Source organism: Pangasianodon hypophthalmus, chromosome 17 (assembly GCF_027358585.1).
Source record: "Pangasianodon hypophthalmus isolate fPanHyp1 chromosome 17, fPanHyp1.pri, whole genome shotgun sequence".
In the NCBI taxonomy this organism is placed as follows: domain Eukaryota; kingdom Metazoa; phylum Chordata; class Actinopteri; order Siluriformes; family Pangasiidae; genus Pangasianodon; species Pangasianodon hypophthalmus.
Window position 1 is genome coordinate 682,966 of NC_069726.1, and position 27,846 is coordinate 710,811.

Consider the following 27,846-nt stretch of genomic DNA (forward strand, 5'->3'; position numbering starts at 1 on the left):
TAGCACAGTGGCTCTCTGTTTTACTTTATTTTAAAAATTTACAGTAAAGTTACAGAGAATCAGATGAACTTTGCCTTTTTTTGTTTGTTTCACTGGCACTTAAAATACCTGACTGGCTGAGAGGTGTGTGTTCTTACATCACAACACTTCTAATGTGGGTCACATCAGATACACAGATAGATAGATAGATAGATAGACAGATTGATAGATAGATGGGTGGATAGATAGACAGACAGAGACAGAGACAGAGATAGATAGATAGATAGATAGATAGATAGACTGACAGATAGATAGACAGACAGATAGATAGATAGATAGATAGATAGATAGATAGATAGATAGATAGACAGACAGATAGATGGATGGATGGATGGACGGATGAGGGAAAATTTGGGATATATCAATCCTGATTAAAGTATATCACTCCTACTTTTAAATCAATGCTGGTCACACTACAGAACAGTGTTGAACTGTAACCATGACAACGAGCATCAGTAAGTCGTATCCAGGAAGTACTGCAGGTGGACGTGTTTGGACGTGCAGGTGATGGGCGATGACGTCACTGAGTGGCTGATTACTTCCGCCTCACGGTGTGTGCGCGTGGCCGTCAGCACCAACCACCTAATTAACAGGTAAATTACCCCATTAACTAATCACAACACCGTCGCGCCTTCTGCATTTTAGAAGCGGAAAATGAAAGTTAAGTAACTGCTTGTTAGCATGTTAGCTTTATTTTGTGTTAAATGCGGAATTTGGAAGATAAACCACGGCTTTTTGTAGAGAGAGCTGATTCTATCCAATAGGAGGCGTCTGATTTGATCACGTGATGCAGCAGTCGCTAATTAGGTTCAGTTCCAACGCGTCGCTTGAACTTTTTGTGAGTTTATTTATCGAATGAGTGAAAATGTCAGAGTTAAATTTCGATTATAAACATGAAACTTTAGTCCGAAAGCTCAGAGAGAGAGAATTAAAGAGGACAAAAGTGCCAGGTTTGGATATTTTAAAGAAATCTTTTCTGTAACTGCTTTATAAAACTCCTCAGCTCTCTCAGTAAAGGAGAGGGAATGAATTAATGAGTTTTAGTCTGAATTCACCTGGTCATTTCTCATGTCCTAGTGTGATAGTGTTGTAGGTTGTGTTGTAGATTGTGTTGTAGATAATGTTGGAGGTTGTGTTGTAGGTTGTGTTGTAGATTGTGTTGTAGATAATGTTGGAGGTTGTGTTGTAGGTTGTGTTGTAGATAATGTTGGAGGTTGTGTTGTAGGTTGTGTTGTAGATAATGTTGGAGGTTGTGTTGTAGGTTGTGTTGTAGATAATGTTGTAGATTGTGTTGGAGGTTGTATTGTAGATAATGTTGTAGTTAATGTTGTAGGTTGTGTTGTAGGTTGTGTTGCAGGTTGTGTTGTAGATAATGTAGTAGGTTGTGTTGATGTAAACTCCACAGTTAGCTGAGAGGAAGTGGGAGTGCTGCTCAGGTGAGTGAGTAATCTGAGGGATTTTCACAAAATGGCCGCCGCGCTGCTCTTTCACACACAGCTGCTGCTTAGAAAGGAGTTTAAAACACACACGCATTGTGTGTATAAATGACATTATTTATCAGTATGGTCATGGTTTGTTGCTAAAATCTCCGTTTCTATCAGTGTGTTCAGCTCTTTTCAGAGGAAAGCAGCTAATTGATACTCAGAAGTATGACGTCTCCTCCTAATTTGCATATTCATTGCATCGTTCTGGTCATTTGCATATTCAGTACATCTTCAGTGTTTTCAGTGACGCAAAGAGGAAGAGGCTTAGAGCAGCATAGTCCATACTATTCAGAAGAACTAGGTCTGACACACACACACACACACACACGTGCTCGATACCATACAGTACAATTTGTTTCTTAAAATGAACAATATCTGACGATATTTCTGAAACTGATATGATTAACTATCAGTCTGTGATGACGTAGAAAAGGAATATTTTAAGAGCCACATTAAGAAGAAATCACATTGCTGCGTTATTAACTTATTTACACATCATTTAAACGGAGATGAGGTATTTTATATTATTTAGTTGTTTTGTCTTTATTTTTTCAAACGCACCAGTTGTCTGTCTTTTTTTTTTTTTTTTTTTGATAATCGATTTATAATTGTTGCATAGATAAATTTCATTCATTGCCTTTTAAACTGATTCATTAGTCCAAGTTGTTTGATCTTTGTACCCTTGATAACAGACTTTTTAACATTGTGCCGTTTGTTATGATAAATTCATATTGCACAGTTCGCATCACATTGCGTTGTATGTTATAAACGTAAATCCTGACATTTCGTAACGTAATAACGCACGTCTGGTGGATTGAATTGAGCTACGTTAACATTAACGCGTGCGGGTTAAACTCGCTTCCATGTTAACTTTTATAAACTATATACAGTTTTTAGGGACACGCCCACACCCCATATATGGCATTGCAGCCACATTTGAATAGAACCACCCTTATTTCCATATATGGAGTCACAGACACACCTTCTGAGCACTTCTTCTGTGTTAGGCTGAACAGGAGGGAAATGCGCCGAACCCTGAAGTTCCCTGGGTTCTTGTTTGTGATTGGGGGAAAAGAAAACAGCAGTGAAACTGTTCTGCTGGACTTATGGGTTATAACCTTTAATTCATTTCTCATCCCTTCATCTGCGGTTCTTCCTCAGTTCTGATGGATGTTCTGTATCAGGTGCAAAGACCCAGAACTGCACAGCGTGTTGTTCAGCTCACAGCTCGTGTGTTTCTGTTTGAATAAAGTGCACTTTAGCGAGTCTCTGAAGCTTCAGAAGCACTTACGCATTACAAATATTTCCATTAATAACTCAGGAACAATGAAAGTTTTATGTAACCGTGACGAGAGCGTCTCGGCTCGACGGCTCGCTTTCCAGTCCCCTCGGAGCAGCTCTTCAATCTGCGCTGGTCGTGTGACCTGCACTTTTATTCCTCCTCCATCGCAAACAAAGGACGAGGACAGAGAAGGACGTCACCGACGTCACGTCTTTACCTTACACGTAACATCTTTTATAGTATTTCTTTTATTTTAAAATCGGTACTAAGGCTACACTGGTGCTAAACTCAGCCCTTTAACACGATCTCACCGTCTCAGAGCTCATGCAAGACATTTCACAGACTGTATTTTTATTTGTAAAAGTCACTTACTGGGTGATAAAAAGAGAAGGCTGCATTAGTGCAAAGAAAGAAGAAGAAGAAGAAGAAAAAAAAAGGGAACATTTGAAGAGTTTTAGAGCCACAGTGTCTCGAGTCTTAATGGTGTCACACAGCAAAGGTGAAAAAAGCAGTTACTGTATTACACATAATAAAACCCCCCTCTTTTTTTGGAGTAAAAGATTAACTGTAATGTCGCATGTCGTCAGTGAGAAGCGGCTCTGAGTTTGCAGTGGTTTTATCATCAGACAGTCAGAAACGGAGAAGAGGCCGGCGTTTAACTCACCGGATTCTGGAGCATTAAATAAAAGCAGAGAGTTCATCAGCTGAAGTTCTGAAAGGGCAGGTTGAGATTTATTCAGTATTGAAGTACAAAAATCTGAATCACTGTTGAAAAATGTTGGCACTTTGCATTAGAACGTAATGCACAACCACGAGTCAAAGCAGAAGGCCCTGTTTTTAAGTGAAGGTCATGTGACCAGGCAGGGTAAATTTGGTTCTGTTAAAACGGCGGTTGCAGAATGACGTCTGTGGAGAGTTCGGGTTCGTCTAGAATTCGTCTTGATGTGAATTTTTCTCTGTCAGTTACACAGTGTGTGTCATCTGGACTTGAACACAAGGTCCAGAATGTGTTCTGAAGTTCTAACTGTGCAGAACTCCTGGACAGCGCCTGAGCACCGCTCTCGTATTAGGATTCATTTTCTCAGGGTTTTGTGTAATATTTCTGTTCATCATCGTTGATGATACGTCAGCGTTACTGTTATTGTGATTAGTGATGTCTCGGTGTAATTTCAGATTATTTCAGCAGTACTTTAAGAACACTGACCAGCTGTATGTTTTAGACGTTTAGACTGATTTTAGAGTTTATTAACACTCTTGACTGGCTGCGTTTACACGCTCATCAAATTCCATATAAAGTCTATATCCGGGTTGGAGCCGTATTCCGAATACGATGTTTATATGTGTACAGGAATCGGAATATTCCTGTATACGTGGTTTGGTTGTTGTAAGTTTGCCCGAGTTGCCGTTCCTAAATACCTAGCCTACAGCTAAGTGTCTGTTAGCACCCACAATTCCTTGTGGCCTGAGCTGCGCATATATCTCCTTTCAGTGGATTTTCTGAATAAGGTGTTTACATGCAACAAATCTCCGATTAAAACAGGCATATTCCAGGAACAGGAATCAGAATATTGTCTTAATCTGAATCGGGCAATCAGATTGCGGCATTTACACGCATGACTCAATGCTAATTAGAATATCGCCAAATTCTGATAAGATCAGATACAGCTACAGCTCGCTGATTAGACGCTGGAAGATGACAATTTTTACTGAACATCAGGAAAACTCAATACTGTGATGTGGACAGCAAAAACTAAGTAGTAAAAGGAAATGATAATCTCACCGTGTGTGTGTGTGTGTGTGTGTGTGAGATTAAGAGTGTGTGGTTTGATTAAAAGGCAGCATGTTTAATTAAATTGTCCTGCTGCATCACCAGGCCATGACGTGCACACACAGGACAGTAATTAAACCTCCTGGCGTGCACACACACACACACACACACTGTAATAATGCCTCATGAAGATGAATAACGAACTCCATAATGACTTGAAGGTCTCTGCATTCTGCACTGTTTGCATTATTATTATTATTATTGTTGTTATTATTATTATTATTATTATTATTATTATTATACACGTTACGAATCGTGAGTGTTTTAAACTCCTGAAACTGGATCAGATCTCGTCTTAAGCCTTTTGTACTCACGTCTCTGTGTTAATTGTTTTAAACGTTACATGTTGTAGTGTGTAAAAGTGTTTGTAGACGTGTAATAATTGTGTAAAAACATTATTTTAAAGATCTCTTGTACAGGAGTGCTGTGGAGTAGAATGCTGTAGTTGATGTCCCTGGTTTCTTCATTTCAGGATTGCGTTTGTGTTTTTCTGGCCTGGATGTCAACCCCGCCCACAGCCAGATCTGATCTGCATAACCCCGCCCACAGTCAGATCTGATCTGCATAACCCCGCCCACAGTCAGATCTGATCTGCATAACCCCGCACCCGCACCCTCTCCCTGCTGCGGTCCTGAGGTGGTCCTGAGGTCCTGAGGTGGTTCTGACTGCTCTGTACTCCACACTGAGAACTCTGAAGTGTCCCTCTGCAGGACGCAGACGCCGTCTGGAACACGCTTTTCCCCGACTCTGGAGTTCCTCCGTCACACACTTACTGCAGGTTAGTGCTGAGTGACGCCACCGTATAATAACAATACTGTGATAAATTATTTCACAATATGCTTTTATGGATTTAGAAAAAATTAATTATATATATATATATACACACGATACAATTATATTTATTTATAATTACAAACTGAGTGAAAGCAGCTGAAATTTCTTTAAATTTTTTTTTTCCCTCTTTTCGATATTAAATATTTTTTATTCTTTTTGATTATAAAGTAAATTGCTCGCAGTTTGTGAACCTGAATATTGTGATGCAGCTCGTGTTTGTAATCACGATGTGATGTTTGTGTAAATTTAAAGATGCTACTAAATACAAATGAGTGATTTTATAAACTCTAACCTTGAGGTAGTGATGATCAGTGTTCAGGTCGTGAACTTTTATCTGGAGATCGTCGTCGTTTATCTTTAGTAATAAGTCACACACAAGCGAGACACAGTTCTTACACTCTTTATACATGATAGTCACCAGATATACATATTTATAATAAATACTACATTAGCACAGAACACACACTCACACTCGCGCACACACATACACACACACGCACACACATATACATACACACTCTCTCACATACACACTCATACACAGGTTCACTATTTACTGTGAGCTTATTTGGAGGACGGGGGACGGGGTGTCTCGTGTCCGCAGGTTACTGAGGTTCCTGGAGGAGACGACGCCAGTGTGACGCCGGTGTGACGGCGATGTGACGCCAGTGTGACGCCGTTCCTTCACCAGCACAGAGGAGAAGACATGACTCATCGTCTTCATCGTCCAGTAACCGAGCGGGAAACGGAAAACAAAAAGCTCCTAGAGGTGTGGTGATGAGTGTGAGGACGAGGTTCTCCTCTGTGTGTGTGCGTGTGTGTGCGCGTGTGTGTGTTTTAAAGGCTAACGTCTTTAATGAGTCTGTAATAGTCAGTTTCACTTAAACATCCGAACACGATCCACAGCTCACGCTTTCTCACGCAGACAGCAGGACGTCTGAACATCTAGACGTCGTCTCACGTCATCCGTTTGCTCAGAGTCCTGATAAAACTTTCCGGTCTCACTCTGCAGTAAAGTACGGGAGTCTTACACGGCTTTAAAGGTGCAGTTCAGCAAAAAAAAACAAAAAAACCAAAAAAAAAAAACCCTCCAAATGAGTGGAGACGAGTTCGCTGTGTGAAGTTTGTGTCTTTAGATTTCTGAGGTGAAAGTTGCTGACAAGAACTGGACGTCCGTCACTCACAATCTTCACCGATCAATCATGTGTACTGTGTTTACATGTTTAAGTTAAAAGTGGAACTTTTTCATCGTCCACTTCATCTGTTTTTCTGCCACGATTCTACCGTTAAATCTCTGGGGGGCGGAGTCTAGGGGCGGAGTTATACCAGACCGCACTGAGGAAAAATGATTTTGGTCATCCAAGATGGCGGCTCTCTTAAATAACATTCCAGTTAGAGCTGAAAAAAATCTGAATAGTTGATAATTTATAAGAATATGAATAGAATGGTCAGTAATATAATGTAAAGCAAGGAACGACTTAATGTTTAACGTTTTGTTACGTTACTGACGTTCTGACGTTCCTCCAGAGCCAAATCTAATCTAATGATTATTCCTGTTACAGGAAGCAAACCCAGTTTACATTACTGAGAGGGAATTTTTCAGTTATTTTAGTTTTGCGTGAAACTACCAGTGTTTGAGGTTTTGCCGTTTTCATTCCTCTCTCGAGATCTGTGTGTGATGCGTTGTGTTGCGTTAAAGAGAGCATCGTTCACCTTTGTCTTTTCCATCAGTGACGCTTTTAAGAATAAAACCTTTGTGTTGAAGCTCACATGAAACTGAAACTCTTTTTCTGCTTTCGGTCTGATTTTCTTCAGCAGTGTTGTGCTGAAATCTGAAGAGTTAATGTGGTCTAAAAGTAGCTGCACTGCTGCTGCCCCCTACAGCGTCAGCACTGTATTACACACGAATAGAGGCCACTGCGCTCCCGCGCTTCTTCAGTGTAATGAATTATTCAGACCAATCGTTGCAGTGTTAAGCCACGCGGTAACGTTCACAGGAAGTCCCACTGTGTCCTGGGGATTTCGTGTGAATTTCATAACTTATCTCCTTCATCCTCGTGGCTGCAGCGCTAAACTAAAGAAGCGAACTTCACACAGTGAACGCGTCTCGGCTTGAAGAGTGAAGAGTGAAGAGTGAAGACTCACGCTGTGGACGTTTAGATTTTAGCCGAACTGCTCCTTTAACAGAATCCAGCGATGAGCGTCGTGAACTCGTGGGAGAATCTTTGCTCTGCAGCTCTGAGAGTCTCATGGCTTCAGTAGGTTCATTATTGCTTACAGGAAGTAAAAGCAGAGGTGAAGATCACAGACGAGGCGACACACGACGATAGAGAGACAGGAAGTGAGAGGTGAGACGAGCAGGAGCGCGCCGTCAGTGTGAAGCGCCGAGGCTCAAAATCCCTGAACGTGGAAGAGGAAGCCGTCGGCCACTTCTGGTGTTAGTGTGTGTGTGTGTGTGTGTGTGTGTGTGTGTGTGTTCGTTCATGGCACGTCCTCCTTTTCGGATAATTTCAAGTAGTTTTCTTTAGGATTAGATGTAGAGGGACATGATGGCTGAAGAGTTAATACACAACTCCAAGTGTGTGTCTGAGACCTAACTATCACATTAATAAGACAGACAGCGTCATACACACACACACACACACACACACACACACAGCCACGCCCACAAAAATACATACATGTACATAAATATATACATGTCGTTTTACTACAATTCCGTTAAATATATTTGTGCCCATTGAGAGGTAAATCAGGGAAGGAGGGAGAGAGTGAACACTTGTGCACTTCAGTGTGCACTTCAGCACGAGACGCAGAACCTCAGAGCGCCGCTTTTCACTTAAACGTGTCGACCCGTTCACGCAGAGACGTCGTGATAGGCAGGTGATGACGTCGTCACGTTGCTCAGGCTCAATGGACTTTCAGCAAAAAAACAAAACAGAATGTGATGAATGTTTTCAGTGTGAATACATTCCAGAGTCTGAACATAATAATGGTGCTTGTATCTGCCTAATCCTCTCAGTCATGAAGAAGTGTGTGTGTGTGTGTGTGTGTGGATCTGAGGAGGATTTGTGGATGTTCTTCCTCGGTGGTGCTTCGTTACTGTCTCCTGGAGGAACTGAGATCAGGTTTGAGCTCAGCGGCGTAGATGAAGATAATGATGTGAGTGCAGAAGGTTTCACAGAGGCTTCGTCTTCTCACGTAGGAAGGAAACACTCTGGCATTCTGCAGCACGACTGTGGACGACCTCTTGGAATCATGGGTAATTTTCAGAGTGAGGGGTTTTTCTCTCTCTCTCTCTCTCTCTGTGTGTGTGTGTGTGTGTGTTGAGTAAGAACTTTAAGTTCTATTAGCACATTTTCCACTAAAGTCCAGTAAATGAAATTGTTATGGAATCAGTTTGGCCGTTAATAAAATGTCCGTAACGTCCCGTCACTCTGCTGTGTGTGTGTGTGTGTGTGTGAAGTTTGTTCCTAGAGGAGCATTGAGTGCATGTGCATATCTTCATGTTTAAATCCTCACATCGTGTCTCCGTAATGTTATTTCTACATAAAGTCCGTATTAAAATTAAATGGTCACTTCTAGCATACTAACGCTGCCTTCAACCTTTAGGCCACGCCCCCTACTCGAACAACTCTGACTAAGGAGACGCAAATCTGGGAGGATTTACACATACACACACACATTCCAGTATGTGTTAGCTACCTTAGCCGCCATGGCCGAATTAGTAAAAAAATGGCGGCTGTTTTGTTTGGGTTTTAATCTGAGCAGAAGTGATGGTGTTAGCGCTGCTGTGTGAGTTAAATGTTAAAATAAACCAGCGTTTTATTAGGAAGGTTATTAAAGGTAGAGAAGGCACGTGTTTCACGCCGACACGTCTCCTCTTTCTCACAACACGCACGAGACAGACGTTTCTGGTGAATGATGTTAAGATTGTGTTTACTGTAGCAGCCAAACTGTGTGTTCTCTCACAGTATTGTGCTTCTGTTAAACAGGACACACGGGGCGGGTGATGAAGTTATAGTGAAACCGCCGACTCTGTACAAGGTACAGTCTCTCTCACACACACACACACACACACACACACACGGTTGTACGGCCTTTCTTTGGTCATCGATGTCGTCGTAAACACACCGCGTGTTTCATACTGCATCTCTACTGACACTTCTGTACAGAAGCACACAGCGATAATCGCTCAGCCGAACCGTTTGTGCAGAGCTCTCCTTTCAGTCGGACATTACAAAACAAAAACAAGATGGCGGACATGTTTTGGCAAAAATCTGATATTTTTAAAAGAACAAGCTTCGTGATAGGTCATGCTCAGGCCAAACAACAGCAGATAATTCAGTTTGTAAAGTTTAAAAACGAATATTTCACAGACTCTGCTTTCAGCTGTTCACTAAAAGACAGAGTGGCAGTTATTTATTTATTATTTATAAACGGTAAACTAAATTTCATTTAGTTTTTTATATAATCAAATTGGCGTTCCGTCATGTCCTTATTCTCAGTCAGAGGCTTTAATCTCGGTTCTAAACTAAAGACGTGTAAAGGCTCGAAATCCCTGCGAACCCTTACAGAGTCTTTATACAATACACGACAGAGAAGGTAAAGAACGCTGAACTTTAAAAAGTACGTCCTTTCGAAGAACGCTTTCTCTAAGTGTGTGTACAGTAACCTGTTTATCATTCAGTCTAAGGTTTTAAACATTTAACAGCATTTCGTCTTCCCTTTTTTACTGTTAAAAGGCAAGTAGAACTTTTGTTTACATGGTGTTTGGTGAGCGAGTGACCGTCCTTTTATAAACGTGGCATAAACGACAGAAATGACACACTACTAGTTACCTGTAATTCCATGTACGAGGAGAAATCAGAACAGAAATAAATAATAAAATGGCAGACAGTTCAGTCGTGGTGAAGAATATTCTAGACGTCCTCTGGTCTAACTAATTTCTCCATCAGGTCAGAGCGGAGTGTGTGTGTGTGTGTGTGTGTGTGTGTGTATTCTATGTCTTGGCTCAGTTTGAAGTCGGGACTGACTCCAGCTCAGGGGAAATGTGTGTATTATTGTAGCATGTGTGTGTAAAAGTGGCTTTGACCTGCAGGAGGACATTAACGTGTGTGTGTGTGTGTGTGTGAGTGATAACGGGGTTATGTGAGGGGAGGGGTTTAGATGCCGTATTCGTGTGTTAAGCGTGGAACGGCGATTCCGGGCCGGCTCTCGGCGTAGCGCAGCGGCTCGGGCACTTGAAGCCGGGAGCTCAGGATACCGCGGCACTCGCCCCTCTTTCGGATGCGCCGCTTTTCCTCCCTCCTGCGCTCCAGCTCTTCGTCCATCCTCCTCTTTCTCCGTCCCTGCTGAGGGAACAGAGCTGCTGCTTCCACCCAGCGTCCACTGCAGGACGGGACCTGAGGTTTGGGACACAGCCGACGCCCTCCTCCTCCTCCTCCTCCTCCTCTCAGACGCAGGTCTGACCTGCTGGGAGTGGGACAGAAGCAGCCGCCGGCCGTGAGCGGGAGGTCGGGCCCCGTGGTGCTGAGGCTCGTCCTGTCCGTGAAGGAGTCAGTGCGCTCTTCGTAGGCCAGATCAGCGGGAGCCGAGCACTGCTGCAGGGGCCAGCCGCTGCGCACTTTCCCTCCGTTCTCCCCTCCGCCGTCCTGACACACCAACTCGCCCTGCATCGCCTCCTCCTCCTCCTCTTCTTCCTCTTCCTCTTCCTCCTCAGGTTCCTCCTCTTCTTCCTGCTGCTCGTCGGATGGGGGCGGAGCTCGCGGGTCCCTGAGGAACACCACGATGACGGTGATGTTGTCGCTTGAGCCGGCGTCGCGTGCCGATGCCACCAGTTTGTGCGCCACCATGGCCGTGTCTCCGTTATTCTCCTGCAGGTGATCGGAGACGACGCGCACCGCCTCCTCCGGACACACCGTGTCGTAAAAACCATCACACGCCAGGATCAAGTAATCCTCAGTGCCATCCAGAGGAAACAACGCGTGATCAGCGTCGCCGCAGATGTACGGTTTGTGCTCCGAGTCTCCTACACACACACACACACACACACACACCAGATTTTAGAGTAATACATCTGACTGGTTTAAAGGTCAGGCTGTTCCCCAATCGAGTAAAACAAAAATTATGTGACGATTCAACTTCCAAAATTGTGTGAGCGATGCTGACTGAGCTCGAATGCTCTAGGAACAAAAAGTTCTAATCTATTAACATCTCAGAACGAGTCGGTTCCCTTCACCCACCATTTATAGGGTGTAATTATATATAAGATTACATTACCTGCTGTATAACACCGCAGAGACCCGGCAAGAGTTCGGTTATTTAATTCGGAAAACCGCTAGAAATGTATAAAACCAGACTTCTCTGATTTTCACATTAAAAATAGGGATTAAAAAGCATATTACACTGCGCCTGAATCCCACAGTGCTGCTCAATCCTGCATTGTGATTGGTCGTCAGGTGTTGATTACTTTTCTATAACAGTAGCGCAGGTTTATATTAATGCACTCGTTCTAATACGTTATGGTTTCTATAGTAACAGCTCATTCACAGGGACGTGTACAGCGCACGCTCCACCGATGATAAACAGATTAAAAACCATGTGTAACTATTGATATTTTGTAAGAAGATATTTATTTAACATGTATGGAAGGAGTCTCCAGTGTCAGCGCTTTGTAACAGTCAGAGGTAAAGCTGTAACTGTAAGCTTTCCGACATCTTCGGGACAGAAGAGTTGTGGTTTCTTGCTAACATGCCTAAGAACGTCTGTTTATATTGTCGCTTACGTTAAAGCAGCTATAATCAACTTCAGGTTTGTATAAATAAGCTATAAACACGTCCCGAAGAGTTTTATTCCTCTTATACCACAGCTATTTACCAACTATTCCAATTTTTTTTTTCTAAAGAACTTACTTTTTATTCATTTATAGTTACATTTAATGTTTGTGAAACAAGTTAGTTCCTGTTGTCACTTACGTTATAGCAGCTATAAACATTCGTTCCCTCACCAGCCTCTCTTTATTCTCTCTCTTGAAGATAATAAGAAAAGAAAACGCAGCTTGTTCCGCACGTTAGCGAGAAACCGCAAAGAAGCGTAAACTCCTCTGTCCTGAAGACGTCAGAAAACTTAGTTACAGCTTTACCTCTGACACTGGAGACTCCTTCTATCAATGTTACATAAACATCTCCTTACTTTAAGGCCTGCGGTACACGTCCCTGTGAAGCAGCAGTTACTATAGAGCACAATGAAGTGATTTGTCAGTAATAATAAGGACTGATTAAGGAGAAAGATGGATCAGGGTTTAAGGTTACGTACCGATGGCTCTCGAGACGGACAAGCTGCCGTTCACTCGCCACGTCCCGAACCAGATCACACACCCACCCAGAGCCTCGATCCTCCGCTTCTCATCCTACACACACACACACACACACACACACACACCACAAAATCATTTCACATATCACTGTCGAAAATATCCGTCAGCAAATCAACAAAATGACCCGAGCCCCGAGAGCGCTGCAGTCCACATCAGACAGACTTGTTTATATTGATCATGTTCTGAATCTCAGAGATGGATGGAGATTATACATTATATATACATTTATCTTTTACTTCACTTTTACAGTTTTATCAGCATCCTCCATTTTGTAGCTGTTTACTCATAACTGTTATTAGGATTATTACAGTCACTCAAGAGGAGGCAATCTTTTCTCAGAACAAATTACAAAACAGAATCGCTTGTGAGAAATAATCTGAACTTTTTTTTTGTCATTTTTATTACAGGGCCACCGGTGCGGAGTGTCTCGTCTTCAGACTGACTGATATGTTTCTAAGCGTAATTATTTTATACATCTATCTTCAGCAGTGTGTGTAAGGGGGCAGCACACACACACAGGTCCACAGGAAGTGTGTTCTGGTGGTGTGAGGAGAAACCTCCGGAACTGTGCATGGATAGTAACCGGAAAAGTTTCCAGATTGAGATCTGTATCCGTCCTGAATGCGGATAAACAGCTCGCTAAAATCCCAAAGTGGAACTAAATGGAATTTAAATGAAATTATATCCATCAGCTGCAGACACTTCTCTAACCTAATGGATAAAAATAACACAAGAAAACAAATTCACCCAATTCTGTCAAGGTAGGTGGGGGTGTGTGTGAGTGAGAGAGCACGAGAGGGGTGTGTGTGTATATATACACCTCAGTATATACACACACACACACACACCTCTCTCACTCACACACACTGTGTGTGTGTGTGTGTGTGTGTGTGTGTGTGTGTGTGTGTGTGTGTGTGTGTGTGAGAGAGTGAGAGAGGGGTGTGGTTGTGAAAGGTGTGTGTGTGTGTGTATACCTCAGTATATATACACACACACCACCCGAACCCCTCTCTCTCTCACACACACAGTGAGTGTGTGAGAGAGAGGGGGTGCGTGCGTGTGTGTGAGTGAGAGGGTGGGTGTGTGTGTGTGTATATATATATATTACACACACCTCAGTATACACACAAACCACCCACACCTCTCTTGCTCTCCTCCCTCCCTCCACCCATTCCCTCCCTCCTCCCTCCACCCATTCCCTCCCATTCCCTCCCATTCCCTCCCTCCCTCCCTCCCACCCATTCCCTCCCATTCCCTCCCATTCCCTCCTCCCTCCCACCCATTCCCTCCCATTCCCTCCTCCCTCCCACCCATTCCCTCCCCTCCTCCCTCCCACCCATTCCCTCCCATTCCCTCCTCCCTCCCACCCATTCCCTCCCATTCCCTCCTCCCTCCCACCCATTCCCTCCCATTCCCTCCTCCCTCCCACCCATTCCCTCCCATTCCCTCCTCCCTCCCACCCATTCCCTCCCATTCCCTCCTCCCTCCCACCCATTCCCTCCCATTCCCTCCTCCCTCCCACCCATTCCCTCCCCTCCTCCCTCCCACCCATTCCCTCCCATTCCCTCCTCCCTCCCTCCACCCATTCCCTCCCTCACCCACACCCACACCCACCCCTCTTACTCACACACACACACACACACACACACAGTGAAGCTCACCGTGTGTGTGTATTTATTACCTCTCGGTCTGGTTTGTGGGGTTTCATCAGCTCCACTGGTTGTCCTTTTTTCACCAGCATGACTTGTGAGTCTCCAAGCCAGGCAACATACAGAGTCCGGCCTCGCAGGAAGGTCACGACCCCAGTCGTGCCACAGCGCAGGTTCTAACACACACACAGCGAGAGAAATAAAGAGGTTTAAGAGTCAGGATTCCTCCTGAAGCCAGAGCAGTCAGCCCTGAGCATAACAGACACCTTCAGTGTACATCTCATCTAGTGTGAGGAAACACACACACCTCTCGTGATGCTTTCTGTACGAAGCGCTCGTCCGTGAGTTTGAAGGCTCGGCACAGAGCTTCTCCTGGGTCCTGGCTGAACATCTCCTGCCTCACCAGGTTGACATGGAGGTGATTTGCTGCGTAGGTTGCAGCGTCGACGCCACCGTGACCATCAAACACGGCGAAGTACGCCTGCTCCTCCTGATCCTGCAAACACACACACAACCTGCCGTCACATCACCTCTCTCAAACATGACTCCATGGATTCCGTTTTAAAACAACAACAAAAAAAACTGTTAAAATCAATAAAATTACTTTTATGAATCGCAAATATAGAATCAGCCACACGTTTGGCTCCACCTCCCCAAACCTTTACAACAGTTTGAAAGTCACAAGATCGTTATAAGTATTAAATTCTAAATGATATCTGAGAACGTGGCCTTGTGCCTCGTCAGTCCAAGCAGGAGGGGGCGTGGCCTTGTGCCTCGTCAGTCCAAGCAGGAGGGGGCGTGGTCTCTGTGCCTCGTCAGTCCAAGCAGAAGGGGGCGTGGTCTCTGTGCCTCGTCAGTCCAAGCAGAAGGGGGCGTGGTCTCTGTGCCTTGTCAGTCCAAGCAAAAGGGGGGCGTGGTCTCTGTGCATTGTCAGTCCAAGCAGAAGGGGGCGTGGTCTCTGTGCCTCGTTAGTCCAAGTAAGTTGTCAGTTTTAAGTGAGAGGGGCGTGGCCTTTGTATCACACCTAAAAGAAAGGATCACTTCATTCTCCACCGACATCAAACTGTTTATTCAGTCCTCTGTCCAAACTGTACGGCAATAAATCTCTCTTTAATTGGAAGCGTGACGATGTAATTGGATGTTTGATGATGTAATTGGATAATGAGTTGAGTGTTATTGTGTGCGGAGGACGATACGGTTCTGTTTGTGTTTTTAAATGAACAGTGAATGGAGAGAGACACGCTGCTGTAACGGCGATTAATTAAACTGCAACGCAACCCTTAAGTGTAATTCATCTGCAGCACTCGGTGCACTTTAAACCATTTTAATCCTCACAAAACCTGAGGCCACACACACACACACACTCACACACACTCACACACACTCACACACACTCACACACACTCACACACACTCACACACACTCACACACACTCACACACACTCACACACACTCACACACACTCACACACACTAATTCTAGTGAATCCCATTCTCTTATTATAATACACTAAATGAAATGTCAGTTGTTGATGAGCGTGTAAATAAAGCGCTCGGCGTTCTCGGCTTTAAATCAGGTTTAATTACAAGCAGATGAAGAGTCATTATGTGGCTTTAGAGAAACACGTGACGAGAGAATAATCACTTCACTGCTCAGCAACCAGCGAGCGCCAGCAACGTGCACAAACACACACACACACACACACACACACACACACACACACACACAACTAATATTTAACCAACAAATAAACGTGTATACGGCCAGGTGCCAAAGTCTGCACACCCTTAGGCCTAATTTATTTAAGGTTTTTCCTTTCAAATACTGGAAAGATATTAAATAAATCAAAATGATATCAGTTCAAAAGATTGTCCCATCTTTCTGAATGTGATAAAATTATTCTCCACTAACCTACGTGTTCAACTTTTACCTTTAAACCGCCTCCAAACTTTTAAATCCTGAGAGCAGCTTTTGAATCCTCGTTCTCACACACTCGCAGTCTTGCCCTGTGTCTCTGTCTCCGTCTGTCTCTACCTGCGTCTGTCTCTAGTAGTGTGTTATGAATATCGAGTGCTCTCTCTTTAGCCGCAGCTCGTATTTCGTCTGATAGAGAGTGAGTTTCTGTGTTTCTGCTCTTTAGCTCCAGTAAAAGCTCTTCATTTATCAGCAGCACTAAACCGAGCTGGTCGTTTACACACAAACGCTTTATTGATTCAATTCCACCTCTATTAAAGCTGCATACAGTGAGCTTTATCAGGAGATAATACACTCAGCGTCAACGTTTGGAGAAATACACCTGCAGTTCAGCCAAACTTTCCATTCGAGACGTTTCACAGGAAGCAGTAAATCCTCTATCCTGATCTTTATTTATTTATTTTTTTAAATAGATAGCTTTTTAAATCAGTAACTTGGTAGCTGTTCTAGCTGCTAACTAGCACAATCATGCGAGTGGCTGTTATAGAGAGGACAGTAATCTAGTTGTGTTCTTACAAATGTGCAGTTCAGGTGAGCTGATAAAGTATCGAGTGAACGTCACATGTACAGGTAAACGTGATGTTCTGAACGTGACACCTGTGCAGGTTCCTGTTTGGTTAAAACGCTGCATTTTGACAAAACTATAAAGGACACGGTTCCCAAATCAGCTGACCAGGAATCAGACTCTGTTTGGTTTTAGTGTTGCACGCAGACATTTCTGATCTTCACACACGTGTGTGTGTGGTACCTGCAGGTTGAAGAGCGTGTTGAAGTCGGGGATGATGACGTGCCTGTCTTCCATCTTGCGCCGCATGTTTTTAATGGCGTGGATGGAGGTCTCGTAGTAGGCCTGAGAGCGGCGTCGCGGCGGGAAACCCTTCAGCCACACGCAGCACGTCTCACACAGCTTATTAAAGACCAGACGAGCCAATTTCACCGCCTCGATCTCTGCACAAGGACACACACACATGCAACACACATCACACACACATACAACACACATGTTCCAGTGCTAGTGCTGCAAAATCTAAAGACACAGTTCAGGCTTGTGAAGGATCACAGCACGGTTACCAAAGTTCAAAAAGGCTAAGAAGAGAGAAAAAGTCTGTGTGTGTGTGTGTGTGTGTGTGTGTGTGTGTACTCGAATGTGAGAATTGAGGACATGAGCAAAAGAGGACATCTGCAAAGAGAGACAGATACACGGACAGACAGAGAGAAAGTGAGTGAGAGATGAAGTGAGAGATGATCATATCTTCCTCCTTCAGTCGCAGTGTTTAATGTGCAGCTCTAACGCATTTTTATTTTACACGTTCACAAACTCTACAATGTATGTTTGTTTTTCTCTTTTAAAACTACAATTATTGGGCAAATGATAGAATATTTCAGGGCTCCGGGGAATGTGGGTTTAGATACAGATTAATAGCTCAGGAAGTCTTGCTACTCGGGGGGAAATAAAAATGTCTGGAATAAAAATGATTTGTAGAACAGAGACAGAGATTACACACAGTTTCACTGACATTGACAAGCTCGCTGTTTATACAAACAACTGTACAAGACTCATTTTAGTGGCAGTGTTCATACACATGGATCTGATTAAACAGAGTCTTAGTCTTCTTCTCGTCCCTCAGAGTCTCAGACATGATCACAGTGTGATCTCTCAGCTTTGAGCTTAGTTACGGGAGAGAGAGAGAGAGAGAGAGAGAGAGAGAGAGACTTCATCTCACTGAAAGTCCAGGACTGAGGCTTGATCTTCATCTTATTGTCCTCATGATAACGCACAGTATAAGGGTACGTATCAGACGAAGCTGAGGGAGGCACAGTCCTTATCCACGTGTAATTCTGAGGACGCCGCTTCGTTTTTTTGTGTGTTCTATAAAGCAGGTATTAGTCCATCTAGGTCTTTTTTTTTTATTGTGAAGTTGCTAAAAAAAATCAGATACGTCACTGAAATGGCTGCGTCTATTTTTCAGAGCGCACTGAACAGGTTTTTGTGTTTTCAGGTTATGCAATGTGCGATTGTTTAGTGGTTTATGTGAACGCACCGTCCCTCCTCATCTCTGTGGGAGCAATCTATATTTAATCTGTCATGTCACTGCACTGGTGAACAGACGCCCTGAGCCAGACGTCCCTCTGTCTGTCTTTCTTTTCTTTCTTTCTGTCCATTCCTCCCCCACATGGTGTTTCTCACTGAAGTCTACAAGGTGTGCTGCTTTGTGAATCAGGTTAGTGACAGACACTGGGGACAGACAGAGAGACACACACAGAGAGAGAGAGAGAGAGAGAGACCTGCTCTAGATAAACAGGACATCGTCTCATAAACAGTACATCAACTTTAAACTTTAAGAACAGCACACACACACACACACACACACACAATGGGCTACCAGTGTACCACGGTTTAACGAGTCCTGAATACACAGTGTTCAGACTTTTGTACTAACAGAGATGATGAAGTGAAGATCTTGGGACCACGAACGTGGCTTTATAGTCAGAGTCTCGCTCTCAAGTCTTGCTAGTCAGTTCTGTTCTCATTATTCACCTTATAACTCTGATTCTCATTACTCAGAAACTTGGTATTGGTCTCAATAATCAGATCAGGTCTCAAATCTGGTCTGAGCTTTTGTTACTCAGGGTCTTGGCTGTGGTCTTGGTCCTAGTCTTTAATACTTGTTGGTCTTAGTCTTAACATCTGGCTCGTGGTCTTGATATTACTTAAGATCTTTTAAGACTTTTGGTCTCGTCGTTTTCTCATCCACTCAGTCCTGCTATAAATCTTGTTACTCAGGATCCTGGTCTTGATCTCAGCACTCAGAATACTAGTGTGTGTCTTTAGACAGAACGTTTGCTGAGTACAATCACACATGATCTATGAACATTTGCACGATTTAGAAATCACAGCTAGCCGTTCGCAGTAAAAGCTAACTTACATCATAACAGCTAGGAGGCTGAAGACCTGAAACCGGTCTTTACTGCAGGAGTAATATTTCATCATACTCAATTTCCAGTGTGACTGAACGATGGTGCTGTTCCCACTGTTCCCAGTGCTGAGGAACGAAGTTTAAATACCTCCACTGTTTCTGTTCGCTGAACTACGAGGCGTAAAACTGCGAGTCACTGCACGTCTGTCTGCTTGCTTCAGCCTCAGGTTTCTTCACCACAGTCTGGATTGTGTGATTTTGTTTCAGTTTGCTGTCATGTGGAAAAGTCCGAGTCAGTGGTTCAACACCATTTCAAATGACTTTGTTGAACTCGAGGTCTGGGTAGTATGAAGGCCGTGCACTTTATTAATGAGAGATTAGATCACACACACACACACACACACACACACACACACACACACACACACACACACACACACACACACACACACACACACACACACACACACACAGAGCTGCAGGGCTGTACTGAAAATTTACAGCAGGTGGGTATGAAGGTGCATCTACAGGACACGTTTAACTCCATCTGCCAAGGCCACACACACACACACACACAGGGTCTCCACAAGAAATGTCTTTTACGGAAAGAAGGAAAAAAACCCCAAAAAAAACAAAAGCATCTCTCCACACACACACACAATATTTTATATATATATATATATATATATATATATATATATATATATATATATATATATATATATATATATGTGTGATGTTACATATAAACATAAATCCAGCCCTCGCAGACCATCTGCTGGTGTTACACTCACTCATGAGCTCTACAAATCCCTGCTGAATGCCACTGCGAGTGCAAACACAATGACTGTAGTGAGAACTGAATCTGACACGATAACATCACACACACACACTCACACACACACACCTGCTCAGAGAGGAAGAGGAGTGTAAATGTGAAGGCCAGATGTTGTTCTCTCCTCTAATACGTCTGTCTGGAGCACTTCTCAGTCGTCCCTGCTTCCAATTCCTCTGCCATTTCCATTCGAATATAGAAAGTTAAGAAAGCAATTCAGGCCAGTGTTAAGTTAGTAAGTGACCTGATTCTGCAGTCGAATAGGAGAGTTTAAATTGTGCAGAGTGGCCTACATTCGCGGCGAACGCCAGCTGATCAGCAGCAGGACGGAAGAGTCTCTCCCTGTTTGAGCCTCTCTAAGACCTAAAATCGTCGGCTTTTGGGTCACGGGTGTCCTTGGAAATACCCAGAAATGTCAAAGCCAATGTCGAACAAGAGCAGCGCTCTCAAAGGGACTCGGATGCACTTTTCAGCGATGCGTATTTAGTGCTCCTGCTATTCAACTTCGAAGTGGAGATGATGAAAGCTTGTGATTTTTTTTACTTTACAGTTCTCAGTGAAAAGGAAGGTCTACATTAAACATTGTGTTCCATTTATGAATCCCACGCAGGAAACTTGACAGATTCAGTTTGACTCAAAAGCAATTCACAATCATTCAGTTCATCTTCAGTAAGTGTTTTATACTGAATAGGGTCGTGGTGTGACGTGGGAACACACCCTGAATGGGACGCCAGTCCGGCCAATCGCAGGACACACCGATACACACATTGTCTCAAACACACACACACTCATTCACACCTTGGGGCGATTTATCTTAGCCAGTTCACCAACACCATGTTTTTGGGAGGTGGGAGGAAACTGGAGAACCCGGAATTAACCCACACGGACACGGGGAGAACTCCACACCGACAGTAACCTGATCTCCGGGTCACACACAGAACCCTGGAGCTGTGAGGTGACGATGCTACACGCTGTACTACTGCGCCACACGCAAATCAATTCACTAAACAGCAATTTGATTCAGTTTGATTGAAACTTCCTCTAACGATCGTTCAGTGCCATTTACTCGTGTTTGTAAAAATAACATTATCGTTATTATTATCATTATTATCATTATGATGATGATGATGAAAACCAGAGAAGAGTGGAAACAGAAGCTGCTATAACAGACACAAATGAAATGATTTTAGCGACACTAGAAATATTCTGCAGCATTAAACACCAGAGAGAAGAAGTTAAAGATGTTCGGTTTCAGAGACAGGTTCTGGGTGATACACAGTGAAGTGTTACGATATCGGTGGTGTGTAAACTGCGAACACCTACGAGGAACGGTTTCCGTCTCTGTGCCGTCCTCTGTGGTCTTGGTGAGCTGACAGCTGGAGAGATCGGTCTGTAGAATGCTATCAGCCGTACCACGGGCCAAACCTGCCGCCAGCGGGAACGGACAGTTACTGTAACACACACAGAGAGAGAGAGAGAGAGAGAGAGAGAGAGAGAGAGAGAGAGACAATAAAGCAACGGACTGGACAATAATGACATTTATCTCAAATCCAGTGGATCAGCTGAGACGTGTTCAGTGTGTGACGTCTTGTACTCGAGCTACGAGGCTAATGTTGCTAACGAGAAATCATAGAACTTTCAGTTTATAGCAGATGATTATACAGTTTACATTTGATTTGCATATTTTATACAGCAGTGTTTGTGTGTGAATTAATACAACTGAAAGGCAGGTAATAAATCTGTGGTAAACGTCCTTGTAATGAAGTACAGCTGCAAAAGTTCAGATGGAAAAGTTCAAACTGCCAAATTTCTTTAAAGTGTGAAAAAAAGACAAAGACGAATGCAAAAGACGAGGAGCGTCACTGTGTCACGACTCGCCAACGTTCCGGTCAGTTCTCTGCCAACGCTGATCGCTTACGTCTCACACACTCAGTTACAGAAACACAAGTAAAACCTTCGCTGAGCTGAAATGGACAAATTACTGTGTGTTACAGCGCATCTGAACGTGACAGTGTGTGTGTTATGGTGTTGTGTGTCCTAGATCATGTTGGTGTGTTAGAGAGTGTTTATGTGTAAGAGTGTAGAAGAGTACGAGTGTGTTGGTGTATTAGAGAGTGTAAGAGTGTGCTTATGCGTAAAAGTGTAGGGGAGAATATGTGTGTGTGTGTAAGAGTGTGTTTGTGTGTTAGAGAGTGAGTGTGTGTAAGAGTGTGTTTATGCGTACAAGTGTATTAGAGTACGAGCGTGTTTGTGTTAGAGAGTGTGTGTTAGAGTGCGAGTGTGTAATTGTGTGAGTGTGTGTAAGAGTGTGTTTATGCGTACGAGTGTATTAGAGTGTGAGTGTGCGCTGGTGTGTGCTACAGCATGTTAGTGTGCTGGAGTGAGTGTGTGTGTGTGTGTGTTTGTGACAGTGTGTTGTACAGTCAAATACATGATTGATGTTTTGATTGTGAAGTGTGTATTACAAATGGTGTGAGTCTCATCAGGTGTGTGTGTGTGTGTGTGTGTGCGTGTGTGCGTGAAGTGTTCCTTTGCGTTAATGTATATTATAGAATGAGCTAGTGTGTATTCATGAGGAGTGCGTTAACCCCCAGCCCATACACACACACACACACACACACACACACACGTCATCACTGTAACATCCTCCTCCTCCTTCTCCACTCAGGTACGGCTGAATCGTCTTCTCTCCGCTCCCGTAGCAACACGAGGCCATCGACGGATGCTGCTCGTAACCATGACGACGTAACTATGACAACAAACGGTGGCGACAGAGCAGCAGGAGGAGAAAACGTGCTGATGTCCAATGCAGAGGACTCTGGGTATTAGAAATTAGAGCAGGTCTTTACACTCACACTCTCACTCACACACACACACACACACACACACACAGAGCAGCTGCTCTTGCGGACAGGAAAGTGGAACGCTGCGTCTCAAGGACACGTCAAAGACAGCCTGCTCTAGATGTGTAGAACCAAGGGAGGAGAAACCGCCCACACACACACACACACACACACAGATGTGCTAATATCTAACACACACATTTGGAAGTGTTAAGATCAGGGTTGCCAGACGTTTTAAAAGTAACTACACACTGATAGTCAAGATATTTACGAATGTGATTTTGAGGTTCCTGTGGAAGCTGTTTCTGTTCTGCTGCTTCAACATAGTGTGTAGTGTAGGAAAGTAGTGCACAGAGTGTGGTTTGAGACACAGCCGCTGTCTCTGCAAACGAGACGAATGACAGTGAGGCCCAGTGCACGGGTTGACTGATATTTGTGAAAATGTAGTTTTTACTCGTCTGTTTTCAACAACGTTCCCGTCCACGCAATCTTTTTCTGAAATATACCTCAGGTCTGATCTTAAATCTGCGTTCAGTGCGTGTGTAGCGGCGAGGCGGTGGATTCAGGAGCAGTATAGTGCCGATCGGAATCCGTTTCCTCCACACACACACACACACACACACACACACACACACACACACACACACACACACACACACACACACAAGGATGTAACAACACAAAGTGAAATTCATTATAGACTGCAAAGTAACGACCTGATCAGCAGCCGTGATAAACCCAGTCCTAGCATACTCATAACACACGCCAAACACACGCCAAACACACGCCAAACACACACCAAACACACACCAAACACACACCAAACAGGTACACGCTGACACATCACTGTGACAAAACAGGATTTTAACATCTGCATTTTATTTGAAAATACTTCTTCTGCCACTCAAAACACCGTTTTCATGTGGACATAAGGCAAAAAAAAAAAAGAAGAGACCAAAAAAAAAAAAAAGAAAGAGTGAAAAAATGTGGGCGGAGCCTCAGACATTAAACTATGAGCTGCTGGAAATAAGCAGCTCAAAAATTCTCCACTTAAATTTCTTATTTTAATCATTTATTACCATCAGTGTGTGAGGGATCAAACTGCACACAGAAATGTGTGGATGAACAGATGAAAGTGAAAAATAAGGAGGGGTGAAAGAGGGGTGGGGGGAGATAGAAAGAGAGAGACAGTGAGAAAAGACGCAAATTGCCATCACATTCTGGGATCCACCTCCGCATTTCCATTCATAGAAATTACACACACACACACACACACACACACACACACACACACACACACACTTGGACGCACACGCACTCGTCAGCAGCAGGCAGGAGGGGGCGTCAAGGTGGGGAGTCCTAATTGGCTGAAGCAACCGAGTCGAACCAATCAGAGCGCTCCGTTTACTGAGCAACGGGCACGCAGAGGAATGAGGATTAGTGAGAGAGAGAGAGAGAGAGAGAGAGAGAGAGACAGATGTACAATAGGAAGCCACTTTGACGTCATTAGAATGGTATAAAAATTGCAGCTCTCTCACACACACACCCCATGTCCGCAGTGTATGGGATTTTCCTTCGCATCTTGTGTGTGTGTGTGAGAGAAAAAAAAAAAAAAAAAATCCACACGCAGCACCCAAGAAGCTCCATCGTTAACATTCAACTGTCCTTCACCAAAGCCTCAATAGCACAGAGACTGTGTGTGTGTGTGTGTGTGTGTGTGTGTGTTACACCTCTCCCCCTGAGAGACCCTTCAAGCTCCAGCTGCACAACCATCCATTATTACACAACACTGAGATGTGTACAGCCTTTCTATATTGTGTGTGTGTGTGTGTGTGTGTGTGTGTGTGTGTGTGTGTGTGTGTGTATTCTACACTCCCAAAAGCCATGAACTCTTTGAGAAAGGTTGTTCATGTTTGGAGTGTGTGTGTGGGTGCAAATGGGTTTGTGGGTGTGTGTTGAGTGCTTTGAGTATTCAAGGCTGTGTGTGTGTGTGTGTGTGTAATGCAGGTGGATGAGTCAGAGGTAGTTAATAGCAACGCGCAGAATTCGTGCAACACTAAATCTGCATCCTGTCCATCACTGTGGACACACACACACACACACACACACACTTTTTGAATATTTCCCTGTCTTTCTCTCTAGGACCTGAGTGAAACCACCTTTCACTCCCTGGGCAGACAGTCAGACAGAGACGTCATTACTCCCATGCTTTTTTGCAAACCTGATCTTCTTTCCTCCATCAGCTGGCTGACATCACACACACACACACACACACACACACACACACACAAACTAAAAGCTTTGTATACCTTGAACTGAAAGTGCATAGAGCGAGAATTGACCACATTAGAGACAGACACACACACACACACACACACAAACCCAGTTTACAGACATACAGAGAAAAGTGTGTGTGTGTGTGTGTGTGTTATCTGATAATGTGGTTCTGTAGGAAATCTGTGTTTGATTTGTGTCTTCAGCTTTAGGGTTAAAGCAGCAGGATGAAGATGTTCACTGTGAGGAGTCAGACAGCGTTTTCTTGTTTTCTGTAAAACTACATGCATCGTTTCCTTCATTAATCGAGTTACCAGTTAAATTTGTGATGATGATTCCATATAAAACCTACAGACGTTCAACCCCTCGATCTACAGAGATCTCACTGAAGAGAATCTCAGACGCATGGAGAAGTCAGAACTCTCTCACACCTCGTGGTTCAGGGCTTCCGTAATCAGACAATCTGAAATCATACAGCATGAAAAGATAACCGGACGTGCTCGATAACGTCCTAATGTTCCTCACAGAAACCAGGACATGTTTCTGAACAGCGCTGTAGATGTTCTGAAGGCTCTACTGCTGCGCCACTCGGGAGCCGACGGGTTTTTCATCCGACAAAATCTGTTCATGAACAGAGTGACAATGTTTAAGAATCTTGTTTTATAAGCCTGGTTTAATCTCTCTCTCATCAGACATGTTCCTTAAGGAGAGCCTCTAGCTATGCGCTACTCCAATACTCCACACAGGAGCGATTATTCTGCAGGACCCAGATGGACCGTACCATCTCTGAACCACAGCTCTCTAACACACACACACACACACACACACTCCCAGTGGGAGCTGACCTTTAAACACTCAGACACCCGGGGAGCCAAGAGAGACCTCAACTATCGAACGAGGAGATGGCGTCCGGTGCATTTGTGTGTCCCTGCAGTCTATTTGCCAAACAAATGCCTTTATTTTTTTCCCCTCCACATTATGGAAAGCAGCGGCTTGGCTGAGGCACGACACGTCACGTCACGAGCGGGAATCCCACTCGGCAGCAGACAGGCTGATGCTATCTCTTACGCCTCGGAGATCATCAATAATGCAGCGCTCGGACTATAAACAGATCGGGAACAGGGCTCGACATGTAGTGCTTTAAAAATATAAGTCACTTCCTATTAAGGGAAGAAGCTTCAATATAAAAACACACCACTGTGAAAACCTTGAACAATCTGACTGTCTGAATGGTTACACATCAAAAACACACATTCATAGTGTGAATATATTTTTCAAATAAAACCCTCAGCCCTCAACCTAGCACGGAATAAAACACATTTAATCTTTCATTACTAGATTAATTTTCGCATGATGGTGATGGTGCTAATGACGGTCATCTGTTTGACTTTCTTTCAGCTCAAAAACGACTCAAAACGTCTGATTTGGATTCAGTGGAAGTTAAAAAGAACAGAAAATTCCACACAGTAATCTCTCATATGATATTTACTACCTCAGGAGTCGAAATTTTCCGTTAGCAGGTTAGCAGTCATGACACAAAGCTTCTGCTTCTTATTATGGCAGAACCCATGAACGTTGCTTTAGCAGTCGGTGCTAAGTGCAATTACAGTTCAATTCTAGCTGTTCTGTATCTTTTCTCACTAATTTATCAACACATCTGAGGAAAAGTTGATGTTCCTGATAATTCTGTCTCATTTCCACAGTCACTTTGTCTTTATAAAAGACTGTTCTAGCTAACCAAGTCTTCATATGTTCTGTGGTATGTCCCAGTTGACTAGCAACTGTCTTGTGATATTCACCACTTCACCACAGAAGTGTAAAGTGTATTTATAATGTCGTTTTAGTCATTCTGAGTGTTTTATTAATAATTTACCAACACATCTAAGGTAAATGTTGATGTTCCTGATAATTCTGTGTTGTTTCACTTTCTTTACACTTTCTGTATAAAAGACTTAACGGATATGTGCTAGCTAGCTAAATCATAAGCCTCAGATATCAGCTAGCTTATGCTCTGGGTCTGTATTTCCCAGTTGCCTAGCAACAGTGTTCTCACAACATTAACCCATTCCCATTTTGTACAAATTCACAGTTTTGTATATTCATAGACACGTCGGAAATATATGATGGAAGATGCATCAGTGTTTTAGCATGTACAGAAATAAAAAAGCTTTTGATTCATTCCTGCTCGTGAATCATTTCCCCCGAATCATTTACAAACAAATTGCTATTACTAAAAATAGGTGGATATCCTAATATTTTAAAAATATAGTGCTAATTCTAGAGCTATAATTACTATTAAATACAACACAATCAGTATTTGAAGAAATATTGTGTAGATCATTTGTCTAATACAATCATTCCTGATTCATTCTGATTCATTGAAATGATTTATTCTGATGTTCGAGTCGTCCTGAAACGACTCCTGCCTGCTCCGAGTTATTAACCAGACTTTAGTTCATTCTCTACTGAATATTTGTTTTTAATATTCAAAAATAGATCACATTTGC

General features: G+C 43.4%; 1 protein-coding gene and 3 long non-coding RNA genes across 5 annotated transcripts in view; 2 read left to right on the top strand and 2 right to left on the bottom strand.

The window, feature by feature from the left end:
- The window catches only part of LOC128320863 (uncharacterized), a 131,429-nt gene that overhangs the window by 46,666 nt on the left and 56,917 nt on the right, over positions 1–27,846 (bottom strand). The window lies entirely within an intron of this gene.
- Positions 866–6,145, top strand: LOC128320862 (uncharacterized). Its single transcript, XR_008304454.1, has 3 exons — positions 866–989; positions 5,106–5,411; positions 6,072–6,145. It is a non-coding gene; the product is annotated as an uncharacterized LOC128320862 (long non-coding RNA).
- ppm1e (protein phosphatase, Mg2+/Mn2+ dependent, 1E) overlaps positions 5,852–27,846 on the bottom strand; it is a 45,740-nt gene continuing 23,745 nt past the window's right edge. The window contains exons 2-7 of the mRNA XM_034312452.2: positions 21,546–21,673; positions 17,218–17,417; positions 14,802–14,990; positions 14,527–14,670; positions 12,785–12,878; positions 5,852–11,498 (exon numbers count right to left, since the gene is read on the bottom strand). Of these exons, the coding sequence (XP_034168343.2) occupies positions 10,633–11,498; positions 12,785–12,878; positions 14,527–14,670; positions 14,802–14,990; positions 17,218–17,417; positions 21,546–21,673 (1,621 nt within the window). The 3' untranslated portion in view covers positions 5,852–10,632. The remainder of the gene's footprint in view (positions 11,499–12,784; positions 12,879–14,526; positions 14,671–14,801; positions 14,991–17,217; positions 17,418–21,545; positions 21,674–27,846) is intronic.
- On the top strand, positions 8,605–27,495 carry LOC117599335 (uncharacterized). Of its 2 annotated transcripts, XR_008304453.1 has the most exons (5): positions 8,605–8,729; positions 9,463–9,514; positions 17,224–17,688; positions 22,891–23,044; positions 25,546–27,495. It is a non-coding gene; the product is annotated as an uncharacterized LOC117599335 (long non-coding RNA). The 2 variants fall into 2 exon arrangements; XR_008304452.1 differs by lacking the exons at positions 17,224–17,688; positions 22,891–23,044; positions 25,546–27,495 and adding exons at positions 11,190–11,475; positions 13,253–13,716.